Below are 22,337 nucleotides of genomic sequence, written 5' to 3'. Positions count from 1 at the left end.
TCTAGATCCATCCTCTTTGGAACCCCCTTTCAGGTAGCTGAAACCAGCTATCAAATCCCCAATCATTCTTCTCTTCTGCAGACTAAACAATCCCAGTTCCCTTAGCCTCTCCTCATAAGTCCTGTGCTCCAGCCCATTAATCATTTTTGTTACCCTCCGCTGGACTCTTTCCAATTTTTCCACATCCTTCTTGTAGTGTGGGGCCCAAAACTGGACACAGTACTCCAGATGAGGCCTCACCAATGTTGAATAGAGGGGAATGATCACATCCCTCGATCTGCTGGCAATGCCCCTACTTATACAGCCCAAAATGCTGTTAGTCTTCTTAGCAACAAGGGCACACTGTTAACTCATATCCAGCTTCTCATTCACCGTAACCCCATGATCCTTTTCTGCAGATCTGCTGCCTAGCCATTCGGTCCCTAGTCTGTAGCAGTGCATGGGATTCTTCCTCCCTAAGTGCAGGACTCTGCACTTGTCCTTGTTGAACCCCATCAGGTTTCTTTTGGCCCAGTCCTCTAATTTGTCTAGGTCCCTCTGTATCCTATCCCTACCCTCCAGTGTATCTACCACTCCTCCCAGTTTAGTGTCATCGGCAAACTTGCTGAGGGTGCAATCCACGCCATCCTCCAGATCGTTAATGAAGATATTGAACAAAACCGGCCCCAGGACTGACCCTTGGGGCACTCCACTTGAAACCGGCCGCCAACTAGACTTGGAGCCGTTGATCACTACCCGTTGAGCCCAACGATCTAGTCAGCTTTCTATCCACCTTATAGTCCATTCATCCAGCCCAGACTTCTTTAACTTGCTGGGCAGGTGGGGTGCCCATGGGAAGGAGGAGAGGGGCCCCAGCTGGGGATGTCCCGGAGGGATGGGGTGGGAAGATGACCCTGGGGGGAGGGGTGCCCATGGGAAAGAGGAGAGGGGCCCCAGGCGAGGATGTCCCAGAGAGGAGGGGGTGAGAAGATGACCCTAGGGGAAGGGGATGCCAGGGGAAGGGGGGCCTGTGGGAAGCGGGGGAGGGACCCCAGGCAGGGGTGTCCCAGAAGGGAGGCTGGGGGGAGGGGGTCCCGGGCGGGAAGGGGGAGGGGCCACAGGTGGGGCTGTCTCGGGGGGGAGGAGAGGGTGCCAGGGAAGAGGATCCCGGGGGAAGGGGCACCAGGCGGGGCTGTCTCCCAGGGGAGGGGCGAGGGGCCACAGGCAGGGCTGTCCCAGAAGGGAGGCTGGGGGGAGGGTATACCAGGGGGAGGGACAGCAGGTGGGGCTGTCTTGAGGAGGGAGAAGGGGTGCCAGCGGGAGGGGCCCCAGGCGGGGGTGTCCCAGAGAGGATGCCGGGGGGAGCGGCGAGTGGCCACAGGCAGGGGTGTCCCAGAGGGGAGCAGTCCAAGGCAGGGGTGTCCCAGAGGGGGGAGGGGGCCCAGGTGGGGGGTCCCAGAGGGGGGAGGGGGTCCCGGGGGAGGGGAGGGGCCCCAGGCCTGGGGGCGCCCCGGCGGGGGGAGGGGGTCCCAGGCGGGGGGGGGCCCAGAGGGGGAAGGGGGTCCCGTAGGAGGGGCCCCAGGCCGGGCGGGGGGCCCAGAGGGGGAAGGGGCCCCAGGTGGGGGGGTCCCGGAGGGGGGAGGGGTGCCGGGGGAGGGGCCCCAGGCCTGGGGGGGTCCCGGAGGGGGGAGGGGGTCCCGGGGGAGGGGCCCCAGGCGGGGGGGTCCCGGAGGGGGGAGGGGGTCCCGGGGGGGGGGTCCCGGAGGGGGGAGGGGGTCCCGGGGGGGGGGGTCCCGGAGGGGGGAGGGGGTCCCAGAGGGGGGAGAGGGGGTCCCGGCGGAGGGGAGGGGCCCCAGGCGGGGGGTCCCGGAGGGCGGAGGGGGTCCCGGGGGAGGGGGCCCAGGTGGGGGGTCCCAGAGGGGGGAGAGGGGGTCCCGGGGGAGGGGAGGGGTCCCAGGCGGGGCGGGTCCAGGAGGGGGGAGGGGCCCCAGGCGGGGGGGCCCAGAGGGGGAAGGGGTTCCCGGAGGAGGGGCCCCAGGCCGGGCGGGGGGCCCAGAGGGGGGAGGGGCCCCAGGCGCGGGGGTCCCGGAGGGGGGAGAGGAGGGGCCCCAGGCGGGGGGGTCCCGGGGGAGGGGCCGCTGGGGGCGGCGCTTCCCGCTCGAGACGGGGACCCCGGGGCTGGGCTGGGCCCGGCCCGGCCGGAACCCGCCGCCGCCGCCTCTCACCTCCCGCGCCCGGGCGCCGGGCCCTTCGCGGAGCGAGCCGGGGCCTCCCGCAGCCGAGGCGCTTCCCTGTCGGTGGCGGCACCATAGAGTCCGGGGAGGAGCGGGACAGAGCGGCCGCCCCTCTCCCCGCACAGCGCCCCCTCTCGGGCCGGCGCAGAGCCCCAAGGGCGGGACCAAATCGGGATGAGGGGGAGGGACCTTGCGAACGCGGCTGTCCTATGAGAGGCGGGAGGGAGGAAATGGGACAGGGCAAGCTGACCCCGCCTCTTGCTGGGGGACTTGCTGTGTGTCATAGCCCCTGCACTGCTGCCCCTGAGGGGGAGTCCCCCACCAGGTGGGTATAGGGTGGGGCTGGGTGTTAGCACCCCTCCCCTGCTGCCTCATCTCAGGGGCCATGGCCCTCCCCCAGCAGCAAGGCGCCACCAGCATCCGAGGCACCCCGCGGGTGGGACTCCTGCACCTAGGTGGCAGGTGCACATGCTGCCCAGGCCTGGTGGGTGTCTGGCTGCGAAGGGACGGGGAATAGAGGGTTGTGCATGGTGCTTCCCTGCCCTGGGGGTCCCCAGCTGGGATTCTCTGCAGCTTGAGGTCTTCAAACCACAATTTGATGAGTTCAATAACTCAGCCAGAGGTTAGGGGTTTGTTCCAGGAGTGGGTGGGTGAGATTCTGTGGCCTGCGTTGCACAGGAGGTCAGACTAGATGATCATAATGGTCCCTTCTGACCCTAAAGTCTATAAGTCTACTTGTCCTGGTGGAGGGAGGGGTTAGCTTTGGTGGGGTCAGGGAGGAGGGCCTGGGATGGCAGCTGGGCTGGGAGGAGGGACGAGGAATCCCACTCCCATGTTCTCTTTTCTTTTTCCTTTACCTTGCTCTCTCCCTGCTCTGGCACTAATCGTTTCTCCCCCTTTCCTCCTTTTTCTCTCACTCTCAGCCTCTCTGGCGTGTCTGTTCTCCATCACACTCACTCGCTCTGTCCCCAGCCTGCTTACTGCTCAGGGCTGGCCCCGTGTGTGTGCATTCAGTCAGCTGCTGCCCATGCCATTGGCTCAGCCATGCAGGGGCTCCTTCGGGTGGCCAGTCTGCTGAGGTTTATGGAACAAAATGTGCAAACCCAAGCACTGACCTAGTGAGAGGCCCTGCAAACAGAGTCATTCCTGGTTTGCAGAGACACATGAGCAACCTAAGCACCCTGAAACCCAGGCCAGAGAGCCAGGGGCTGGGTGAGGAGCTGATCATCACTGTGATGTTTCCCCCAGGGTTCTTAGACGAGTGGGGAAAGCATGGGTCACCCATGGAAAATGATGTACGAGGATGGGATGGGGTCTGAGGAGTGTCTGTCTTCACTACAGTCCTTTTCTCTCTCCTTTATCTCTATCTCTTTCCTGTCTCCACTTCTCTTCAGGGTCAGGGATTGTGCCCAGTGGGACGGACTGGTGCAGTTTCATTAATAATGTAGAAGAGGAGAGTAAGCAGCATGCTAACTGAATCCCCACAGGGACCAGGAACAGAGCCAGGGCACCTTTCTCTCGGTCTGAGCAACCCGTCTGCTGGGATGGGATTTTAACCTGGAGCATTGCGATGTGTTGGCTCCGGGAGCTGCCCCTTTTCCTTACAGATGAGGAGAATGATGGGCTGCATTTGGCCAATGTCCTGCTTTGAATCCAGAATTGAGAGCTAGCGGACGGAGACTGTAGAGGTCTCTGGGGTGAGTGGGGCAATGCACCGACAGAAAAAAAAGACCAACACCTGTGTGTATAAATATTGGCTAAATAGATTTATTTTCATACAAAGAATTCACGGATCTCCCTGCAGTGACACCAGCAGGACGCCTGATCCCCCATAGGGACACTCTATCCTCCTGCATGAGACCTACAATAACATCCTGACCCGATACCTGCCTGAAGCTTCTGCTAAGACCAGTCTTCCAGCTGCTGGCTCCCTTGTGCTTCTTTTATTAGCCATTCTTGGAAACGTCTGTACCTGCCCCAGTGCCAGCATCTCCTAGCACTTTCCAGGGGCTGAGGTACAACTGTGCACCTCCTATTTAACGGGAGGGGAACCAGCATCCGGTTCCTCCCTTCTCATCCACATGGGTCCAAAACAAACATTGAGTCAGATTCAGCCATGGTGTAGGTGGGCACAACTCCACTGGCTTCAGTGCTTACACCCAGGCTGCATCTGGCCCACTGAGGCACCTCAGGCATTTTCCTGGCATCCTCCCCTTATTATGTTACATTCACAACAATCCCAGAGCTGAGTGGACACGGGATCCTTCTTCTTGGACCCGAGATGCTGACTTTTGGAGCTGAGAGGTTGGACAACCCCTCTCAACACAGGCATGAATCCGAAGTGGTTTCCTGCACTCCTCCTTTTATTTATTCTACTGGGGCTCTGGAAGGCTGGGAAGTTCTGTCTGGGATTCCTTGGAAGGAGTTTCACTTGCCCCTTCCCTGCTCTCAGACCAGAGGTACTGTTTTTAAAAAGAAGGGATTTATGCAGGGGTGATGAAATAGCAGGGATCTGCAGCAGCTGGGAGGGCAGGGGAATCTCAGCTGGGCGTATGGTTTCTTCCCAGCTCCTTTCTGTAGCCGTATGGCAGAGTGGATTGCACTGCCAGCGGGAGGGACTCAGGAGACTGATGTCTATGGTCAGCTCTGCCACTGACCTGCTGGGTGATCTTGAGCAAGTCACTTCACCGCTTTGTGCCTCAGTGTCCCCTCCCACCTTTTGCCTGCCGTGTCTCTTTAGTAAGTTCTTCGGGGTAGGGACTGCCTGTAACTATGTGTTTTTGCAGCACCTAGCACAATGCAGCCCTGATATCAGCTATTGTCATACAAATAAAATAACAATAAAAATAATAATATAGCACATTTCATCCTGAAGGACCCCAGAGTGCTCTCTAGACTGATCCCTGAAATGCAGCCAGCTCTGGGGTGGGATGTGGCAGCTGTTTAACACCACACAACACTGTATAAAGAAGGGCAAGGATAAACTCTCTGACTGTAACTGCGCTGGGCAAGCTAGACTGCCAGAACGTCGTTACCTGAGCTGGAGTTTAGTGCCTACCCTCCTCCTACCCTTGTCCACCCCCGTCTCCTACTTTCTTCCATCCTGCACCACGTGCCTGGAACAACCTCCCCATGATCATAGGCCAAGCTCCCTTTGCCTCTGCCTTCCCCAAATGTGGCCTGCAAGCTCCAGTGACAGGGTCCTGTTTATGGTCTGTCAACTGAGCAGGGCCCACTCTGGCTTTTTTGCTGCCCCAAGCAAAAAAAACCCACCAAAACTGTGCAGGGTGGTCGGAGCGGTGAAGCAAAAAAATAAAATAAAAACCGTGGAGGGCGGCCGGAGCCAGGGTGCAAACTTTCGGTGCCACTTATTTGGCGGCCCACAGCTGCCTCCCCGGCCACGCTGGCTAGTGGGACTCCCTGTACTGCAGACGTGCCCCGGGCAGTGGAGTGCGTGCCCCAGCTAGCGGGGGGAGGGGGGAAGGGAGCGGGGGAGAGAGAGAGAAGGGGGGCAGCCAGGGCTTCCTTCTGCCGGGGCGCTCACCACTCGGCCCCTCCCGCCGCACCGCCTGCCAGGAGGGCTCCACAGCGCTCTCGCCTGTAGGTGAATTGAAGGTCATCGGGGAGGGAAAGATGCGGGCTGCCGGGCTTGCTGCAGACCTGACACTGGCTGGGGCAGATGGTGCATGCAGCCTGCTCCCAGCAGGGTGCTCCCCTCCTCCGCGCCACCGCCCCCTACAGGGCGGCCGGAGTGGTGAACCAAGGAAAAAAAGGGCGGCGGTGCCACCCTAGGATTGGGCGGACGCTGCCCCTTAGAATCTGCTGCCCCCAGCACGAGCTTGCTCGGCTGGTGCCTGGAGCCGGCCCTGCACCTGAGGTTAGACTGTCAGCCCTGTGAGGAAGGGGGCTGGTGTCAGGTCAACCCTCCTCTTCCGCCCTCTGTTTACAGCACCACAGATGGGATTTGTAATAACAACAACAAAGGAACAAGCCCAGGGCACTCACTGACTGCGGGTGGTCAGGGCCTTGGTTTTACATCCGCGCTGAAAGGTGACTGTCCCCCGTCCCTGCAGAGTGCAGGCGGAGCTCTGCCCAAGCCTGACCCCCTTCCCTCGTTCTGGGAGGTCTCTCAGGGGACAGTGCCTCATTTCCACATGGCTGGTCACAGAACCCTCCCCGCCGTTTAGACACACATAGAAAAAAGAAATCACATCTATTTCTCGAGATCCCAGCACAGTTCCTGGGTCTACATCTTCCCTGTGCAGCTAAATGGCCTGGAAACCTCAGCACTGGCTCAGTGAGCGTCTCATCCATACTGGCAACTGCTGGAGATCCCAGCTGCTAGTATATGACACCCGAAGGGTGGGGCAGCCTGCGTTCCTGCCCTGGGCAAGGGCTCAGAAGTGGGTCTGAGTGAGCCGGGCTACTGTCTGCGGTGCCTAATCCTAGTCATTGTGTGATCGCGCCCGCTGATAGTCCTTTCTTAGGCCAACTCAAATGTGCAGGGAGGCAGCATGATCGGTTGGATGCCTGGGTCCAAAGCCACTGGCTTGTTGCATACCCCCTTCCCTTCTCTGTGCCTCGGTTTCTTGGTTGGTTCGGTGGGGTGAACAGTCCTGACTCACCTCCCTGCCAGGGGTTGTGGAGCTGTCCAGCACTGGGACGATGGAAAGCTCTAGCTACGTGCAGAGTGCAGCTGGTTCTCAGTCCACTGATTCCTCATCCTGGTTCCCTGCATCCTTCTGCTCAACAAGCTAACGAGGTGACGGGCAGCGGGTAACGCAGAGGTGAAAAGCCCTTTCAGTGGCAATGACAAGAACCCCCCGACCTCAGCCACACAAGGCAAGACAGAGCCAGAAGCTCCACTCACCAGCCTGGGGCCGGGCAGCTCCCCAGGCTCTGATCTGCTCCAGGAGGAGGGAACTCCAGCAAGGGGGAATGGGAATGTACCTGTCTTACTGGAGCAGGGCTGGGAAGCCCCCCACAGCTGTGTGGCTCCCGCCCTCGGCCATTCAGCCTGAGGCTCCCAGGGATGCACTGAGGCCTCTGCCCCCCAGCATGTCAGGTTGACAGGTAGTAGCCTTTGGCTGCCCCTTGGGAATGTCTGCAGGGCAATTCAGACCGTTTATCTCGTTGCAGAGCAGGAGCCTGGGGGTCACAGCAGCTCCCCAGGCTCTGCAGGCTCAGGGAGAGCTGCAACACACCAGCAAGTGTCACCCCGACTCTAAAGGGCCGAGGAGCAAGGGATTAAGCGCCAGCCTCCCAATGAATAAATAAATAGGGGGCAGGGTTTCCTCTAACCCTTGTGAGGGGCAACAGCCAGGCAGAGCACACACCCTCCTGCTCCACACACTGCTCTGCCGGTGCCCCTCCATTATAACCTGCAGCCCCCCAGGCCAGCCACTCCTGCTACCCTTGGCACTCCCAGGGCCCCTGTGCGTGTGGTGGTTTTGTACTGCAGAGAAATGTCATCTAGGGATGCCACCGTGAACACAGACAGACTGGTGAGTTACGAAAGGATTTGAACCTACAGCTCCTGAGATGTCCCTCTTCCCTCCTGTCCCCACTTTTGGAAGTCTCATGGTGAAAATTTTTTTTTTAAACAGATGTTGAAGCAGATCAGACTGACTGGGGATAAGGCGGCTGATGGGAACCCCTGCCCTGGGTGGCTGCTCGAATCCTCTCGAGAACATTGCGCGCCCTGACACGTGACCCCTTTTCCATCTCATTGAGAGGCTTGGTTGTTACAACAGGAAAGGTGCTAACACAGCTCTGCCCTCCCATCTTCAGAACCACCTCCAGTTCTCTCCAGGTCCTGCAAGTGCTGCAGTTCTAGCAGCCAATGTCTCTCCCCCCCAGGGCAGCTGATGGATGCAGGGTGAGAGCAGCGAGCCAGCTGGAAAGGTGGACTGTTGAGGGGATGGCTGGTAGCAGCAGCCAGATTTCCTGCGGGCAAGAATTTCCAGGCTCCCCAGCAGAGGGCCCCAGCTGGGAGAGCCCCGCGGCTGGCTCAGTTGTGCTTGTTGGCCAACTGTCGATCTCTCTTCTTTTTCTCCATCAGCCTGGAGGGGGAAAGAATGTGTAACATGGCTTTGGACAGTTAGCCAGGGCCCCTTGGGAGCAGACAGCAGATGTCTGCCTGATTCACAGCTGCTCCCTAAGGGATTGGGATTTGTCACTGCATAAGAGGATAGTTATTCTTGTCTTATCAGAGGGAGGAGTGCATGTGTGATCACATTGCCCTCCAGTGGCTGGTCTACAGAGTGGATAAAGGACCTACTACTACTACAGCCAAGGGAGTGCTCCTTCAGCAGTGGGGGCAGCAGCCTGTTTTTTTCATGCTGAAGTAGCTGGGTTCTATCCCAGCTCCCCAAGATGGGTGGGTGGATGGGGTTTATCACATGGGATCAGGACTCACTTCCTGTTGCGCACTTCGGTCAACTCCATCAGCCGCTCCTTGGCTGCCCGCAGCTCGTCCAGCCACTGCTGGTGGCGCAAGTCACAGTTGTTGCTGTGTTCGAAGCTCGAGACCCGGTTGGAGAGTTCGCTGGCTCGGTCACGCAGCTGCTGGATGGAGGAGTACAGGTTCTCCTCATCTTCTTCCTGCAACAAGGAGACGCACAGGGAGGGACATGTCGGGAACTGAGAAAGTGGCCCACCCTCCTTGCTCCACCTTGAGAAACACACTCTCATGAGGCAAAGAGGGGCTGCGGCTCTGGGTAGCCCAGGAGCCAGGAGGAGGGAGAAAACTTGTTCACCTTAGCCTCCAATGATAGAACAAGAAGCAATGGGCTTAAACTGCAGCAAGGAAGATTTAGGTTGGACATTAGAAAAAAGTTCCTAACTGTCAGGGTAGTTAAACACTGGAATAGATTGCCTAGGGAAGTTGTGGAATCTCCATCTCTGGAGATATTTAAGAGTAGGTTAGATAAATGTCTATTAGGGATGGTCTAGACAGTATTTGGTCCTGCCATGAGGGAAGGGGACTGGACTCGATGACCTCTCGAGGTCCCTTCCAGTCCTAGAGTCTATGAGTCTATGAGTCCACTAGCCCTCCAGAGCTAAACAGCTGGCTTCAGAATCACTTTCGATCACAAATGGCATGAGTTTGCCAGCCTCAGCATGGTTTCTAATAGGGATCCACGACCCAAACTGCCCCATCATTTAGTGACATACAGACCCCTTAATCAATTAACTCAATGCTTTAATTAACCCTCAGAGCCCACCCTGTGAGCCAGGACAGCATCTGAACCATTCTCCCCATTTCACAGATGGGAGAACTGAGGCAGAGAGGGGCAGAGCCTTGTCCAAGGCCACACAATAAGTGAGTTGCCAAGCAGCAAGCAGAACCCAGCTCCTCTAACCACTATGTGACACTGTCCCCTGGGGACCTTCCAGCTGCCCAGGACAGCTGAGCCCAACTGGCTGGCAGCAGTGAGGAGTGCAGACTGCTCAGCTCCCAGGAGGGAGTGAAAGTGCCTCACACGCTCCGCAGTGCGCTCTACAGCTGGTGAGTGAGCAGTACCAAGCCACAAGGGATATATCCGACTAGTGAAGTGTGGGTGCTCCTTAGTGTCTAGGCCGGCGGTTCTCAAACTGTGGGTCGCGACCCCATTTTAATGGGGCTGCCTGGGCTTGCTTAGATTTTGCAAGGGCCCGGGGCTGAAGTCCGAGCCCCACTGCCCAGGGCAAAAGCCAAAGCCAGAGGGCTTCAGTCCTGGGTGGCGGGGCTCAGGTTATAGGCCCCTTCCTAGGGCTGAAGCCCTTGGGTCCCACCCAGGGCAATGAGGGTTGGTCTTTGGCTTCCCGCTGCCCACAGCAGGGGGGTTCAGCCAGGCTCAGGCTTCGGTCCCCACTCCTGGGGTTGTGTAGTAATTTTTGTTGTCAGAAGGGGGTCGCGGTGCAATGAAGTTTGAGAACCCCTGGCCTAGGCCCTCAATCAGGGCACCCCTCCTTTGTCCAGCTACAGGCCCTGTGGGCACCGCACCAGCAGCCATGTTCAGCTGGCACCCACCACACTCGCATCAGGAATGCAGTGCAGCCTGTGAAGACTACAGATCCCAGCATGCAGAGTTCCTAGGGGAGCTGAGCCAGAAGCTGCATTGCATGCTGGGACTTGTGGTCTCCATGGGCCACACCTTTTTCGGAAAGATGGGGCTTCCCTGCTGAATGCTATAGGCTGTCCCTGGCCGGCCTGTTTAAGCTTTGTCTTTGGTCACCTGGTGTGGGCTGCTCAGATGCCCAGCACTGCCCTGAGCTCCCAAGGCCTGTCAGCAGGGGAAGGGTCCCTATGGTGCAGACATCACTACCTTCAGTTCTCCTAGCCAGTCCCTTCCCTTGGAGGCTGGCAGCTCTGTGGGGCCAGGCACTGGGCCTGGGGCAGGCACGAGCCGGCTCTGCAGTGCTGTTCGGAGTCAGAGCTGGGGGCCGGGTGAGAAGGGAGTTTAGGGAGCTGGCTAAAGACCAAAGGAGGCGAGTGACTTAAAGGCATCAGCCGATGCTGGGGGCAGCCAGCTCCTGGTGGAGTGAGTCGTGTCACAGGCCGCTCACCTTGGCGTTGATGATTTCGATGTGGATGAGCAGGGAGGAGAGCTCCAGGTCCTCAGTGTAGCTGTTCTTCAGGGGCACTGACCGGTAGCCTGCAGGCAGCAGCGAGGTGATAACAACCCAGTCAGCATGGCTCCATCTCAGCTCCCGCAGTGCCCTCCCAGCATGCCCGGGCCTCCACCTCAGCTCCCGCGCTGCCCTCCCAGCATGCCAGGACCTCCACCTCAGCTCCCGCACTGCCCTCCCAGCATGCTCGGGCCTCCACCTCAGCTCCCGCGCTGCCCTCCCAGCATGCCCGGGCCTCCACCTGAGCTCCCGCGCTGCCCTCCCAGCATGCCCGGGCCTCCACCTCAGCTCCCGCGCTGCCCTCCCAGCATGCCCGGGCCTCCACCTCAGCTCCCGCGCTGCCCTCCCAGCATGCCCGGGCCTCCACCTCAGCTCCCACGCTGCCCTCCCAGCATGCCCGGGCCTCCACCTCAGCTCCCGCACTGCCCTCCCAGCATGCTCGGGCCTCCACCTCAGCTCCCGCGCTGCCCTCCCAGCATGCCCGGGCCTCCACCTGAGCTCCCGCGCTGCCCTCCCAGCATGCTCGGGCCTCCACCTCAGCTCCCGCGCTGCCCTCCCAGCATGCCAGGGCCTCCACCTCAGCTCCCACGCTGCCCTCCCAGCATGCCAGGGCCTCCACCTGAGCTCCCGCGCTGCCCTCCCAGCATGCCAGGGCCTCCACCTCAGCTCCCGCGCTGCCCTCCCAGCATGCCCGGGCCTCCACCTCAGCTCCCGCGCTGCCCTCCCAGCATGCCCGGGCCTCCACCTCAGCTCCCGCGCTGCCCTCCCAGCATGCCCGGGCCTCCACCTCAGCTCCCGCGCTGCCCTCCCAGCATGCCCGGGCCTCCACCTCAGCTCCCGCGCTGCCCTCCCAGCATGCTCGGGCCTCCACCTCAGCTCCCGCGCTGCCCTCCCAGCATGCTCGGGCCTCCACCTCAGCTCCCGCGCTGCCCTCCCAGCAAGCTCGGGCCTCCACCTCAGCTCCCGCGCTGCCCTCCCAGCATGCTCGGGCCTCCACCTCAGCTCCCGCGCTGCCCTCCCAGCATGCCAGGGCCTCCACCTCAGCTCCCGCGCTGCCCTCCCAACATGCCAGGGCCTCCACCTCAGCTCCCGCGCTGCCCTCCCAGCATGCCCGCCCTCCACTTCAGCTCCCGCGCTGCCCTCCCAGCATGCCCGGGCCTCCACCTCAGCTCCCGCGCTGCCCTCCCAGCATGCTCGGGCCTCCACCTCAGCTCCCGCGCTGCCCTCCCAGCATGCTCGGGCCTCCACCTGAGCTCCCGCGCTGCCCTCCCAGCATGCCAGGGCCTCCACCTCAGCTCCCGCGCTGCCCTCCCAGCATGCCTGGGCCTCCACCTCAGCTCCCACGCTGCGCTCCCAGCATGCCCGGGCTTCCACCTCAGCTCCCGCGCTGCCCTCCCAGCATGCCAGGGCCTCCACCTCAGCTCCCGCGTTGCCCTCCCAGCATGCCCGGCCTCCACTTCAGCTCCTGCACTGCCCTCCCAGCATGCCCGCCCTCCACTTCAGCTCCTGCGCTGCCCTCCCAGCATGCCCTGGCCTCCACCTCAGCTCCCGTGTTGCCCTCCCAGCATGCCTGGGCACAGATGTAAGCAGCCAGGACCGGCCTCCTGCTCACACTCACGCTCCCATGCACACGCATATGTTCTTGCACACTCCCCTGCAAACCAAGCAAGCTCACACTTTGTCCTTCCTTCCATCTCACAGCAACACACTCGTTCAGGAAGGGAGGGAGCTGGCAGGTTTGGGGCACCAGGGGTTTGCTGGTGAGGACAGAGCTGGGAGGGGCAGGCACTGCCAGCTGAACAGGGAGATGCCTGCAGGGTCCTGGGGTGAGGAAATCCCCATGCAGAGTTGGCTCCGGGGACAGGCCTACCTCGGGGAGGGAGCGTGGAGCGGAGGGGCTGGCAGCAGGCAGCCTGTACCTGTTTTGAGGCCCTTGACAGGGAAGGTGGCCTGGGCCAGGAAGTTGGGGTCGCTGAACATGTCCTCCTCGTACACCACGAAGCGCAGGAAGGCAAACTCAGGGTTGTTGATGTCGAAGACGAACTGCTTGAAAAGCCACACCGGGTTCAGGCCGTTATCAGCTGGCGGAGAAGGAGGGGTCAGCGCACAAGAAACACAAGCCTCTGAATGCCTTACACCAGTGGAGAACAAAGGGGAGTGCCCGCCACCTGGCAAGGCAAAGGAGCTGGCTGGCAGGGGTGTGTGTGTGCATGACACATACCACTGGCCCTTGTGGTGTGTGTCTGTAGGGACCCATCACCGCCCCCTTGTGGCAAATGTCAGACTCACGCCAGGGTACACTAGTCTGGATGGACACATCACCGCTGCCTGCTGGAGTGCATGGGACTCGCTCAAGAGTGAATCGGTTCCATTACTGGCTGCTCCCAGAGAGAACAATGTCACTAACAGATCCCCTGTTTTAGGGTCACGCTGTCTCTATAGATCCACCCTCTGCCACGGGAAGCAGTTTTAGGGCAGATGCACTGAGAGACGACGGGCTGACATGGCTCCTTTTATAGATGCCCTCTCCAGCCTTGAGGGGTCACAGCCCCTTATTAGGGCAATTGCTACATCACACTTCTGGGGTCCACACAGCCGCTCCAGTGGGGCCATTCCTGGGGGAGCTGCCCCTCGCCACCCCAACACGCAGGCCTCCAATACCCTGAGAGCTGCAGGGCACGAGATCTGGTCCTGCTGCCTCCGGTACTGAGGCTGACAAGCTGGGGGCTGTGTGCGGCATGCAGAAAGCTCAGGGCATTATGTGGCAGAGCAGTCAGGCCCCTTGTATTCATGCTGCAATTAATGAACAGCCCAACCATGCAGGGAACCAGATGAATGTCTGCCCAGGCCAGGTGGGGGATGAGCCTGCTGGCAGCATTCTGTCTGGCTACAGGAGAGGGCCCAGTTCTGTTCTCTGCGATGCTTCTTCCCCTCCAGCTCCTCACCTACGACCTCCGTTTTGTTCTTGCTGGTGTCAAACTCCGAGCCGCAGACCTCCAGCTCCACGAAGGGGCACACGATGCTCCTGCCATTCTTGGGGAGATGCCGGGCACCTAGGATCTGGGGAGAGGAGGCAGAGATGCCGGGAACAGACAAGCAGACTGCAGTGTTAGAACTGCTGCAGAATCCCAGCCAAGGGCACCAGAGGGCCATGGCCCCATCACATTTTACCGGCCATATGGGTGAGAGACAGAGCTGGGACAGGGGGAGGGAGAAGAGTAAATGGGAGACGAGGTCTTGAGGGGGAAGAGGCCGCAGTGGGGCAGGGCCTCAGGGGGAAGGCGTGGCATGGGGGGCGGGGCCATGGTTCACGCACCAGTGGCCCCCCCTACACTTTTAGGAAGCTTCTGCCACTCCTGATCCCAGCTCCTAGTCGCCTCATTTCTGACTTAATCTCTGTGCTGGGTTTCTGTAATGTCCATCTTTAGGGTCTGATCCTCTCCACTAGGGATCCCCCATTCTGTCCTCAGGGGCAGCACAGTTATGACATTGTGTGTCCTAAATCATAATGCACCAGCAGGGGGCAGGCAGCACCCTCCCAGGGCATGGGAGCAGCACACACCCGCTCCGGCCTCAGGATTTTTACCAGTGTCCCTGCACCCCTCACTACTCTATTCTAGAGAGAGTTTTATACCATGCTCACCACAGTAGTGTCTAAGCGCCCGCCTGTACTGCCACGTGATCCCGCATCTGTCACATCCCAGGCCCAGGCCTTGCAGCTTATCCGATTGTAATTCTTGGCAGCAGAAACACTCAGTCATGGAGCTGGGGGGCTTGACAAGATTCCTGGCCTAGTCCCAGACGCTGCTCACCCTGCCAACTAGCATCCCGAATTCACCATCTTACTGACTCATCATAAAAAATGGCTCACCCCACACAAGCAGGGAAGTAGAGTCTGTGTGTGTATAGGGAGGATGGGGGTCACACAAGCAGGGAAGTGGAGTCTGTGTGTGTGTAGGGAGGAAGGGGCTCACACAAGCAGGGAAATAGAGTCTGTATATATATATGGGGCATTGCCGCCTACAGGATGGAACCAGAACTGCTCAGCTCTGTGTCATAGGCTATATACTGCTAACACCCAACAGAGATTCTCCTTGTGCTCAAGCACTGGGGCCTCCTGTGATTCTGGAGCAGGCTCTGAGCTCCCTGCCTGTGAGGGTGGAAGGGGTCACTGCACAGTGAAATATGTTTCTCTGTCACTGTCGCCTGTGTCGACACTGCCCTCTGTTACCCCCATGCGGCCACATTGGCTGCAGTGGGGTTCTATAGGTGTGATGGACATGAGGATTTGGCCAACGGCATTAATATATGAAAGAAACAGACATTAAGTGATTGATGGGCCGGAGGCGACAGGTCCCAGGATGTGTGTCTCTTGCTCCCTCCTCCAAGTCCTAGGCTGGTCTCTCACTTACCTGGAGCTGCACAGTGATGGGTTCCACAATCTTCAGGCTGTTCTTGTCAAAGGGGTCAAACAAGTCGTCCCTCATGATGTCTGGCTGCAGGACATAACCGCTGCGGCCTCCCAGCATGAACAGGGCCTGGTTCAACTGCATTGGTTTATCTGGAAGAAGCCCAAAGGCAGCAAACAATCAGCACATGGAAACAGACATGGGAACATTCAAAGGGGCAAAAATCAGTCAGCACGTGCAGAGAGACACCAGAACATTCAAAGGGACAAAAACCAATCAGCACGCGGAGAGAGACACCAGAACATTCAAAGGGACAAAAACCAATCAGCGCGTGGAGAGAGACACCAGAACATTCAAAGGGACAAAAACCAATCAGCACGTGGAGAATGGGAGACAGGAATAATCCAAGTGGCAATGACCAATGAGCTGGGGGAGAAGCCCATGTGGGGCCAGAGGCAGCGCAGAGGCACGAGGTCTCTGTGTGGTGTGGAGGCATGTAGGGCATTGTGTACAAGGCCTTGCCTCTGGCAGTGTTGTTGGTTGGGGGAGCTAATCCCCTCACTTCTGTCACACAGAGGCAAACCCATGCCTTGTGCCCCGATGGAAGACAGTGCCGCAATCTCCACAAATGACACCTTGCAGTGCGTTCTGAGCCCTGGGTGGGAACAGCCTGTACAGTGGATGGAACCATCTGGGATTGCTGGCAATTATGTCAGGCTGGCTCTTGGTCACATGACTGCAGGGTCTTACTTAAGGAAGCCATTCAGCTGTGGGATTGTCTCCTCAGGGAAGGGAGGGGAGCCCCATTGCTCAGGACATTCAAAGCTGGCTGGGCAAAGCACCTCACGCTATGTGAAAGGGAGTGGATCTGTGTCTGAACTGCCCCGTGCCCACTGGTATGGGGCTGGAGAGTTACCGGGGGTCTGGAAGTTAAGGGCCACCAGCTGGCTGCCGCAGATCCACATGGGCAGCGGGTCATAGTTGGAGGAGTCCAGGCGCTGGCCCTTGGGGTAGACGCGGCTGAGCTGGCGCCGGTTGTACTGCAGGAACTTCTTGCCCTTGCTGCGGTTGGCGTACTTCTCGGCCTTGGTCTCGGGGAAGGAGGACATGTCCCGATAGCAAGCCTTGTCTGTGCCGATCTCTGCAAGGACAATGGGCATGGTCGGTGGATGGCCACCAGAGGCCCTCGCTAGGGAAGTATCAGGGTGCTCTGGAGTCTGGCACATCAGTGATGCCCACTGAGGACAGTTGTTCCCTAGGCTGGCAGTCCCCACCATGAGCTTTCCTCTGCCTGAACTTAGGGCACAGCCTCCACATGGGGCCCACTGCCCACCTACCACTGCCCTTGCTATGGAGCTCGGCTGCTCTGAATCCTGGCGTGGAGAGGGGTGGCTGGCTGGAGGGGCTAGGGCTGGGCAGTTCTGCTGGGGACCAGAGCTGGCTGGGACAGCCGTGGGCTCAGGCAGGGCCTGGAGGGAGCAGCTGTTTGGATGGGTGGGAAGGATCTTCCCGGGGCCTGTCTGCTTCCCATCCACACTGGCAACACCCCTCGGAGGGCTCAGGCAGTGATGCAGCAGCAGCTGGGGCCTTACTCTCTTCGTCAAATGGCACCGGGCGGCAGTAAACGACCAGCTCGGAGAGCTCCAGGGCGATCTTCTTCCTCCGCTCCATGATCTTCCCCTCTTGCATCTGCGCAGGGAAAGGCAGGCACTCAGGTCACTGCCCAGAACGCAGAGAGGCCTCAGAAACATGAGCCACCGACACACCCCACACAAACGGCGTCGCAAAGCCTGTCTGTTAGGGCTGGACACCATGTCTTCACCCGTGGCAGGGATGTTTCAGGGGAACCACTGAGTCCTACAAAGCAGCCCATGCTCACACTCCCCTTCCAGACAGAGGTGCATCCTCTGGAGACTACAGGTCCCAGGATTCTGTGCTCCAAAATGAACCACACAGCCTTCCACTGGGATTGCTTTGGAGGAATGCATGCTGGGAACTGTAGTTTTCAAGGGCTGCACCTCCATATTCAGGATAATGGTGGCTACATCCTCCTTCATTTAATGGATCCCTTCAGTTGCCAACAGATCCCCGAATGGGCAAAGTGTGGGCATTACCCCTTAGCTTTAGTGCTCACTGTATCTCAGACCCAAGCATCAAGGTAAGCTAGAGCCTGAGGGAGTGGAGCTGCACCACCCCCAGACAGGGAGTGGGGAACGCTCTGCCTTCCTGGGTGCCCTGGCACTCCCCAAAGTGAGCCCCAGCCCCCAGCTTTGTGAGGCACATTGGTCCTGGCCTAGATGTTTGTTAGGGTCACTCTAATGGCGACAATGAACGCCACTGACACTCAAAGCAGACGGCTCCTTTCACTCACCCTGGCATCTGCGTTCTGTGTGGCCTCCCGGATCTTGGCCACCCAGTCGCTGAGTTCCTCTTGTGTGTCTGCAGCCACGTCCAGTGATTGGGACGGGTGGGACATCTGCTGGGAATGGATGGTGAAGACAAATGGTTTGGAGCTCCTCCCGTCTTTGGAGATAACTATAAGGACATCAGAGGGGGCTTTACTTGGAGAGATTCCCAATGGACAGCTCCGTGGAGCGAAGGACCCCTCCAGGGTCCTGCTCTCCAATCTGCTGCACACAGGGGGTGGAGTGGGGCTTGGCTTCTTCCTCTGATGCAACATCGCTGCTGGCAGAGCGTCAGAACCTAGCGTGAAACCTGGTCTTCTGTCGCCCTGTGCAGCCCTGCGCTACCCAGGGCGCGTGGGCCAGCTGATTGACGCAGGGTACGATTCCTGACTCACCTCCCAGTGGTGTCACTCACACCATGGGAAACCGGGGGAGGAAAGAGGGCAAAAGGCTCTTAGCCTAACCTCCCTCTTATTCACCTCAAGCCAAGAGGGACACAGGAGGCTCTGCATCTCACAGCCTGTCTCAGGAGGTCCTGAGTTCCCTCAATGTCCTCTGCCTTCCATGGGGCTGACAGTGCTCAGCACCCCCAGGACTGGGCCCTAAAGCCCTGCCAGTTCTCCGGAGAGGGCCACAGCCCTGATACAACTTGCTCGGATCTACCGCCTAGAAAAGGGATGGGAGCTGCCAGGGAATGGGCTGGGCCTTCAGCTCAGGCCAGTTAAGCTGTAGTAAAGGCCATTCAGCAAATCTGCCTCTGGGGTGGATTCAGCTTCCCCCTAAGGCTTGGGGTGCTCAGCACCGACTGTCGGCTTCACCTCTCCTTGTGAATCCCCTTCCTTCTAAGTCCCGATTGCTAGGACAAATGGGGGCCATGAGATAGCAGCTCCCTTGCAGCCAGGCCTCGGGCAGGGCCACAGCTAGGAGAGCCGCAGCCAGTCACATGGGAGCACGGGCTGGCTGTGGGCTCTTTCCCAGAAGCTTGGAAGTCACTGCCATCCTTCGCAGAGATGCCTGCTACAAAGCTCTGGAGAGACAGGGGCACTCCAGAGCCTGCTTTTTGGGGCGCAGTAAAGGCATTGCCTACCTCCCTTTGGATCACTTTACACAGTACTCCACAGCCCCACTCACAGGAAACCCCCCACAACTCATTAAACTGAGGGATCCAAGGTAGAAATCCAGCCAGGAGGGAACATGTTTAGACCCCCCAGACCTCATTTAATAATGATGATAATACCCAGCTTCTACAGAAAATTCTACCCATAGCTCTCCATGCACTTCACAAAGGAGGTCAGTATCCCCATTGTATAAATGGGGAAACTGAGGGATAGAGCAGGTGAATTGACTTGCCCAGTTGCAGAGCTAGGAATAGAACCCAGCTCTCCAGAGTTCCAGTCTGGTGCTCTATTCACTAGACTGAACTGCCTCCAGATGAGCAGTGGCACGAATCACCCAGCCAGGTGCTCCAGGCAGGAGTGGCACCCATGCAAAAGGTGAATACTCCAAACGCTGCTCCTGTTAGAAGAGGTTTCTGTCTCCAGCAGTGTCTCATGGTTAAATACCCTCCCCCTCTCCTCCCAAAACGATACATTCCAGAACCTCTCACTCCACCGGTGACAGTTACAGACACTCACCTACATGGCAGGACGGTACGTCAATGAACCCTTTCAGGAAGTTCCCCAGGGGGCTGTTTTCTGCCGACTGGAAGAGAAGAAGAGATGGAGCAGAGAAAGGCCAGTTACCAAGAGAAATAGAGACAGACCTCTGCTTTCAGGCCAGTCTTGGCCTTTCTCCTGCTGTATTTGCGGTACCGAGCAGAGGGGCTAGAAAGCGGTAGTCAGGAGAGTTTCCGATCTAACCCTCTCGTCTGAGTTGCTCTGAAGGGTCGGCTTTCTGGGTAGAGGTTTCTAGACCCTGCCTAAGCTTGAGCAAAATCATTGCAGCTATTTTTGAGTAAAGCAAAGGTGGGGAAATCCACTTCTCCCATTTATCAAGCAGGTTTTAAACAGGGCTGTATCGGACGGTGGAGAGAGACACCAAGGCGGGAGAGGAATCATTCAGGGGGCTGCAGTTTGAGGTGGTGAGATGAACTTCAGAAGGAAAGAAGGCTGCTGGGACGGAGCACTGCATGCTGGAAGCTGTAGTTTCCTTGGGCCCCTACTCGACACTAAAGGTGAGGGTGGTTAGAATTCTCAGCATCACTTGGGCTCCAGGTAGAGTGACCAGACAGCAAACGTGAAAAATCAGGACAGGGGATTGGGGGTAATAGGAGCCTATATAAGAAAAAGACCCAAAAATTGGGACTGTCCCTATAAAATAGGGACATCTGGTCACCCTAGCTCCAGGGAAGTTGGCAACCTGGCCAGGTTTGGTGCCTGTGGCTTCTTAGCAACAGGGGCGGCTTGTCAGTGGTGTTCAGGACAGCTGAATGGGTCCCTCAGATTGTGGTGGAAGGTGGGGAAAGAAGCCAGCATGGGGGCTAAACTCACAGCCTCGTCCTGCTCCTGTCCCAGCATGTTCATGATCTCCTCCACGTAGTTGGCTGGGAACCACAGCTGCTTCTTGCCCCCGTAGTCTCCCCGCCACCTAGAAGGGGTAACAGGAACAAGGCAAGCACACTGACTCAGGGGTACTAGGGATGTGAACACTGCATGCAATGTCAGGGGAACAGGGAAACAGAAAAGGAGCCATTAAAACACGTCTCAGCAACACGCACAGGGCATGCAATTCCCGTAGCCACCTGGAGCAGCAGCCGAAGCCGGGGTGACGTCTGCTGAGCTCCACTCTGCAGGAAGCCTGGCGCATAGAGCAGGGCACAGAGAACTGCTGGAGGGTTTGGTTGCCTGGTAACCGGCCAGCTGTCCCGTGGTTAGAGCAGGGACATGGGGGAGTCAGGATTCCTGGTTTCCATTGCTGGTTCTGCTTGCATGCCCTGGGCATGTCACTTCTCCTAACTGCTTCACTTCTGCCATCTGCCATGACTTCTACCCAGGGCTGTGAGTCTTAACAAGTGCTTAGGAGGGGCCAGAGAAGGGCAGAGATTTAACACGAGTGTGGGCTCTCGGGGCTGCCCTACACTACACAGGTAGGTAGGCTTAAGTACATCACTCCAGACTGTGAAAAACATCACACTCTGGGTGGTGTAATGAGGCCAACCTAAGCCCTAGCGCTGACACCAACTGGTGATGGAGGAATTCTTCTCCCGACCTAGCTACTGCCTCTCGGAGATGGGGATTAACGACAGCAGGGGAAGAACCCCACCCATCACTGGAGCAAGTGTCTGCGCTGCAGCTGTGTCGCTGCAGCCCTTCTAGTGTAGACACACCCTCAGTCTCTGGCTGAATCAGCACTTGATGGGTCACAGGTGATGCGCCCGTGGAGTGGAAGCCGCAGGCTGGCCTCCCCTGGACCACCCTCCGGAGGTGGCTCAGGGGACTGATCAGCCTGGAGCGTTGCCCGTTAGCGTTTGTGCCAGCAGGGAGAGAAGGAGCCAGAGGAGCTCGGTCCTTGCAAGGACAGTGTAGCTCCACCACAAGATGTTCGTAGCAGGCATATGGCACAGCTGTCCCTAACTGGACAGAGCACTGGGCATGTCAGGGATCCGGCGTCCCATCAGATGTCCCGGACAGTAAGTAGGAAGAAGGACTCCACCTTGCTGGTAGAGAGCATCTGGGGCCGTTTGTGGCATGTGGGTTGCACCACTGGTGTCCTTTCAGCTCTGGTGAAAGAATTCCTCCTCGGGCCCAGCCCCGCAGGCTAGAACGCAGATGGTCCCCATGAGAAAAAGGGGGCTCTCCTGACAGGTCAGTAATTTGGGTGATGAGCCGGCCAGGACTGAGCCAACAAGGAGACAACCAGCTGCTCATGAGCAGAGGAAAGTCCTTGGGAGAGGAGCGTCTCCCCAGAGCAATCAGACAAAGCGACATCAGACGCCTCGTGTTATCCTGAGCCGTGGCTTTTCTTCTTGACTCCACAGCGCCCTGGCCCCACCATGATCTGATAAGAACGGCCTTTCTAGGCAGGGGACCCCTCCTCCGGGACAGCCAAGCAGTGCCAGGAGAGGAGTGGACCCCTGACCAGACAGGAGGGAGAACTCACCAGCCTCCATCCTGCTTGTCCACGTTGTGGATGATGGCCTGTTTGCAGAACGAGAGCTCGTCTTCCCGCTGGGCTTTGTAATCGTAGAGGGCCTTCACCGTACACTGGGGAGCAGAGCAGAGACACACTAACCTTAGCAGTTACGTGCCCAGCATTCCTGGGCAGGGAACGCTGCAGAAGAAAAACTGTAAAGGAATATAAAGTAGCTCCCCAGGCCTTGATCTCAGGTAAACGAGGACTCTCTCAATATATATATCATGAGTGTCGATAAACTATTTAGATGGGCGATAATGCAGCTGGAAGCAGCCATATTGTCAACCCAATCCCCTGTGTCCAGACAGAAGCATCAGTGCTGCTGGCAGAGACAGAGAACCACAGATTTCCACAGCCCTTCTAGGGGCACGTCAAAGGTTTTTCCACTGTCTCTCCAGACAGGTTTGGGGGAAGAGAAGGACAAAGCTTGAGTGGGGGCAGAGTGGGTGCCGGGAGTCTCTGCCGGCCGCTCTGATGGCATGCCTGCCATGGTACAGGTCAGCAGGCCATGCTCCTTGTTGGGATAATCATCAAGGGCCTGACCTGCCGCAGTTCCCATTGGGACT

At 58.6% G+C, this 22,337-nt stretch overlaps 2 protein-coding genes across 3 annotated transcripts in view; both read right to left on the bottom strand.

The window, feature by feature from the left end:
• LOC115647159 (ubiquitin carboxyl-terminal hydrolase CYLD-like) overlaps nucleotides 1–2,287 on the bottom strand; it is a 28,060-nt gene extending 25,773 nt beyond the window's left edge. The window contains exon 1 of the mRNA XM_030553927.1: nucleotides 2,205–2,287. The gene's annotated coding sequence lies outside the window, so the exon portion shown is untranslated. The remainder of the gene's footprint in view (nucleotides 1–2,204) is intronic.
• Nucleotides 2,288–7,137: 4,850 nt separating this feature from the next.
• LOC115647157 (1-phosphatidylinositol 4,5-bisphosphate phosphodiesterase gamma-1-like) overlaps nucleotides 7,138–22,337 on the bottom strand; it is a 77,014-nt gene continuing 61,814 nt past the window's right edge. For both annotated transcript variants that reach the window (XM_030553925.1, XM_030553926.1), the window contains 12 exons: nucleotides 21,739–21,842; nucleotides 20,130–20,226; nucleotides 19,275–19,341; nucleotides 17,607–17,770; nucleotides 16,828–16,924; nucleotides 16,152–16,376; nucleotides 15,239–15,387; nucleotides 13,772–13,886; nucleotides 12,746–12,907; nucleotides 10,764–10,852; nucleotides 8,632–8,816; nucleotides 7,138–8,275 (listed from right to left, as the gene is read on the bottom strand). In XM_030553925.1, coding sequence (XP_030409785.1) covers nucleotides 8,224–8,275; nucleotides 8,632–8,816; nucleotides 10,764–10,852; nucleotides 12,746–12,907; nucleotides 13,772–13,886; nucleotides 15,239–15,387; nucleotides 16,152–16,376; nucleotides 16,828–16,924; nucleotides 17,607–17,770; nucleotides 19,275–19,341; nucleotides 20,130–20,226; nucleotides 21,739–21,842 — 1,506 coding nt within the window. In that variant the 3' untranslated portion in view covers nucleotides 7,138–8,223. The remainder of the gene's footprint in view (nucleotides 8,276–8,631; nucleotides 8,817–10,763; nucleotides 10,853–12,745; nucleotides 12,908–13,771; nucleotides 13,887–15,238; nucleotides 15,388–16,151; nucleotides 16,377–16,827; nucleotides 16,925–17,606; nucleotides 17,771–19,274; nucleotides 19,342–20,129; nucleotides 20,227–21,738; nucleotides 21,843–22,337) is intronic.

This window comes from Gopherus evgoodei, chromosome 2 (assembly GCF_007399415.2).
Source record: "Gopherus evgoodei ecotype Sinaloan lineage chromosome 2, rGopEvg1_v1.p, whole genome shotgun sequence".
Lineage (NCBI taxonomy): Eukaryota > Metazoa > Chordata > Testudines > Testudinidae > Gopherus > Gopherus evgoodei.
Note: the sequence above shows the minus strand (reverse complement) of the source record. Positions and strands in the feature narration are given on the sequence as shown.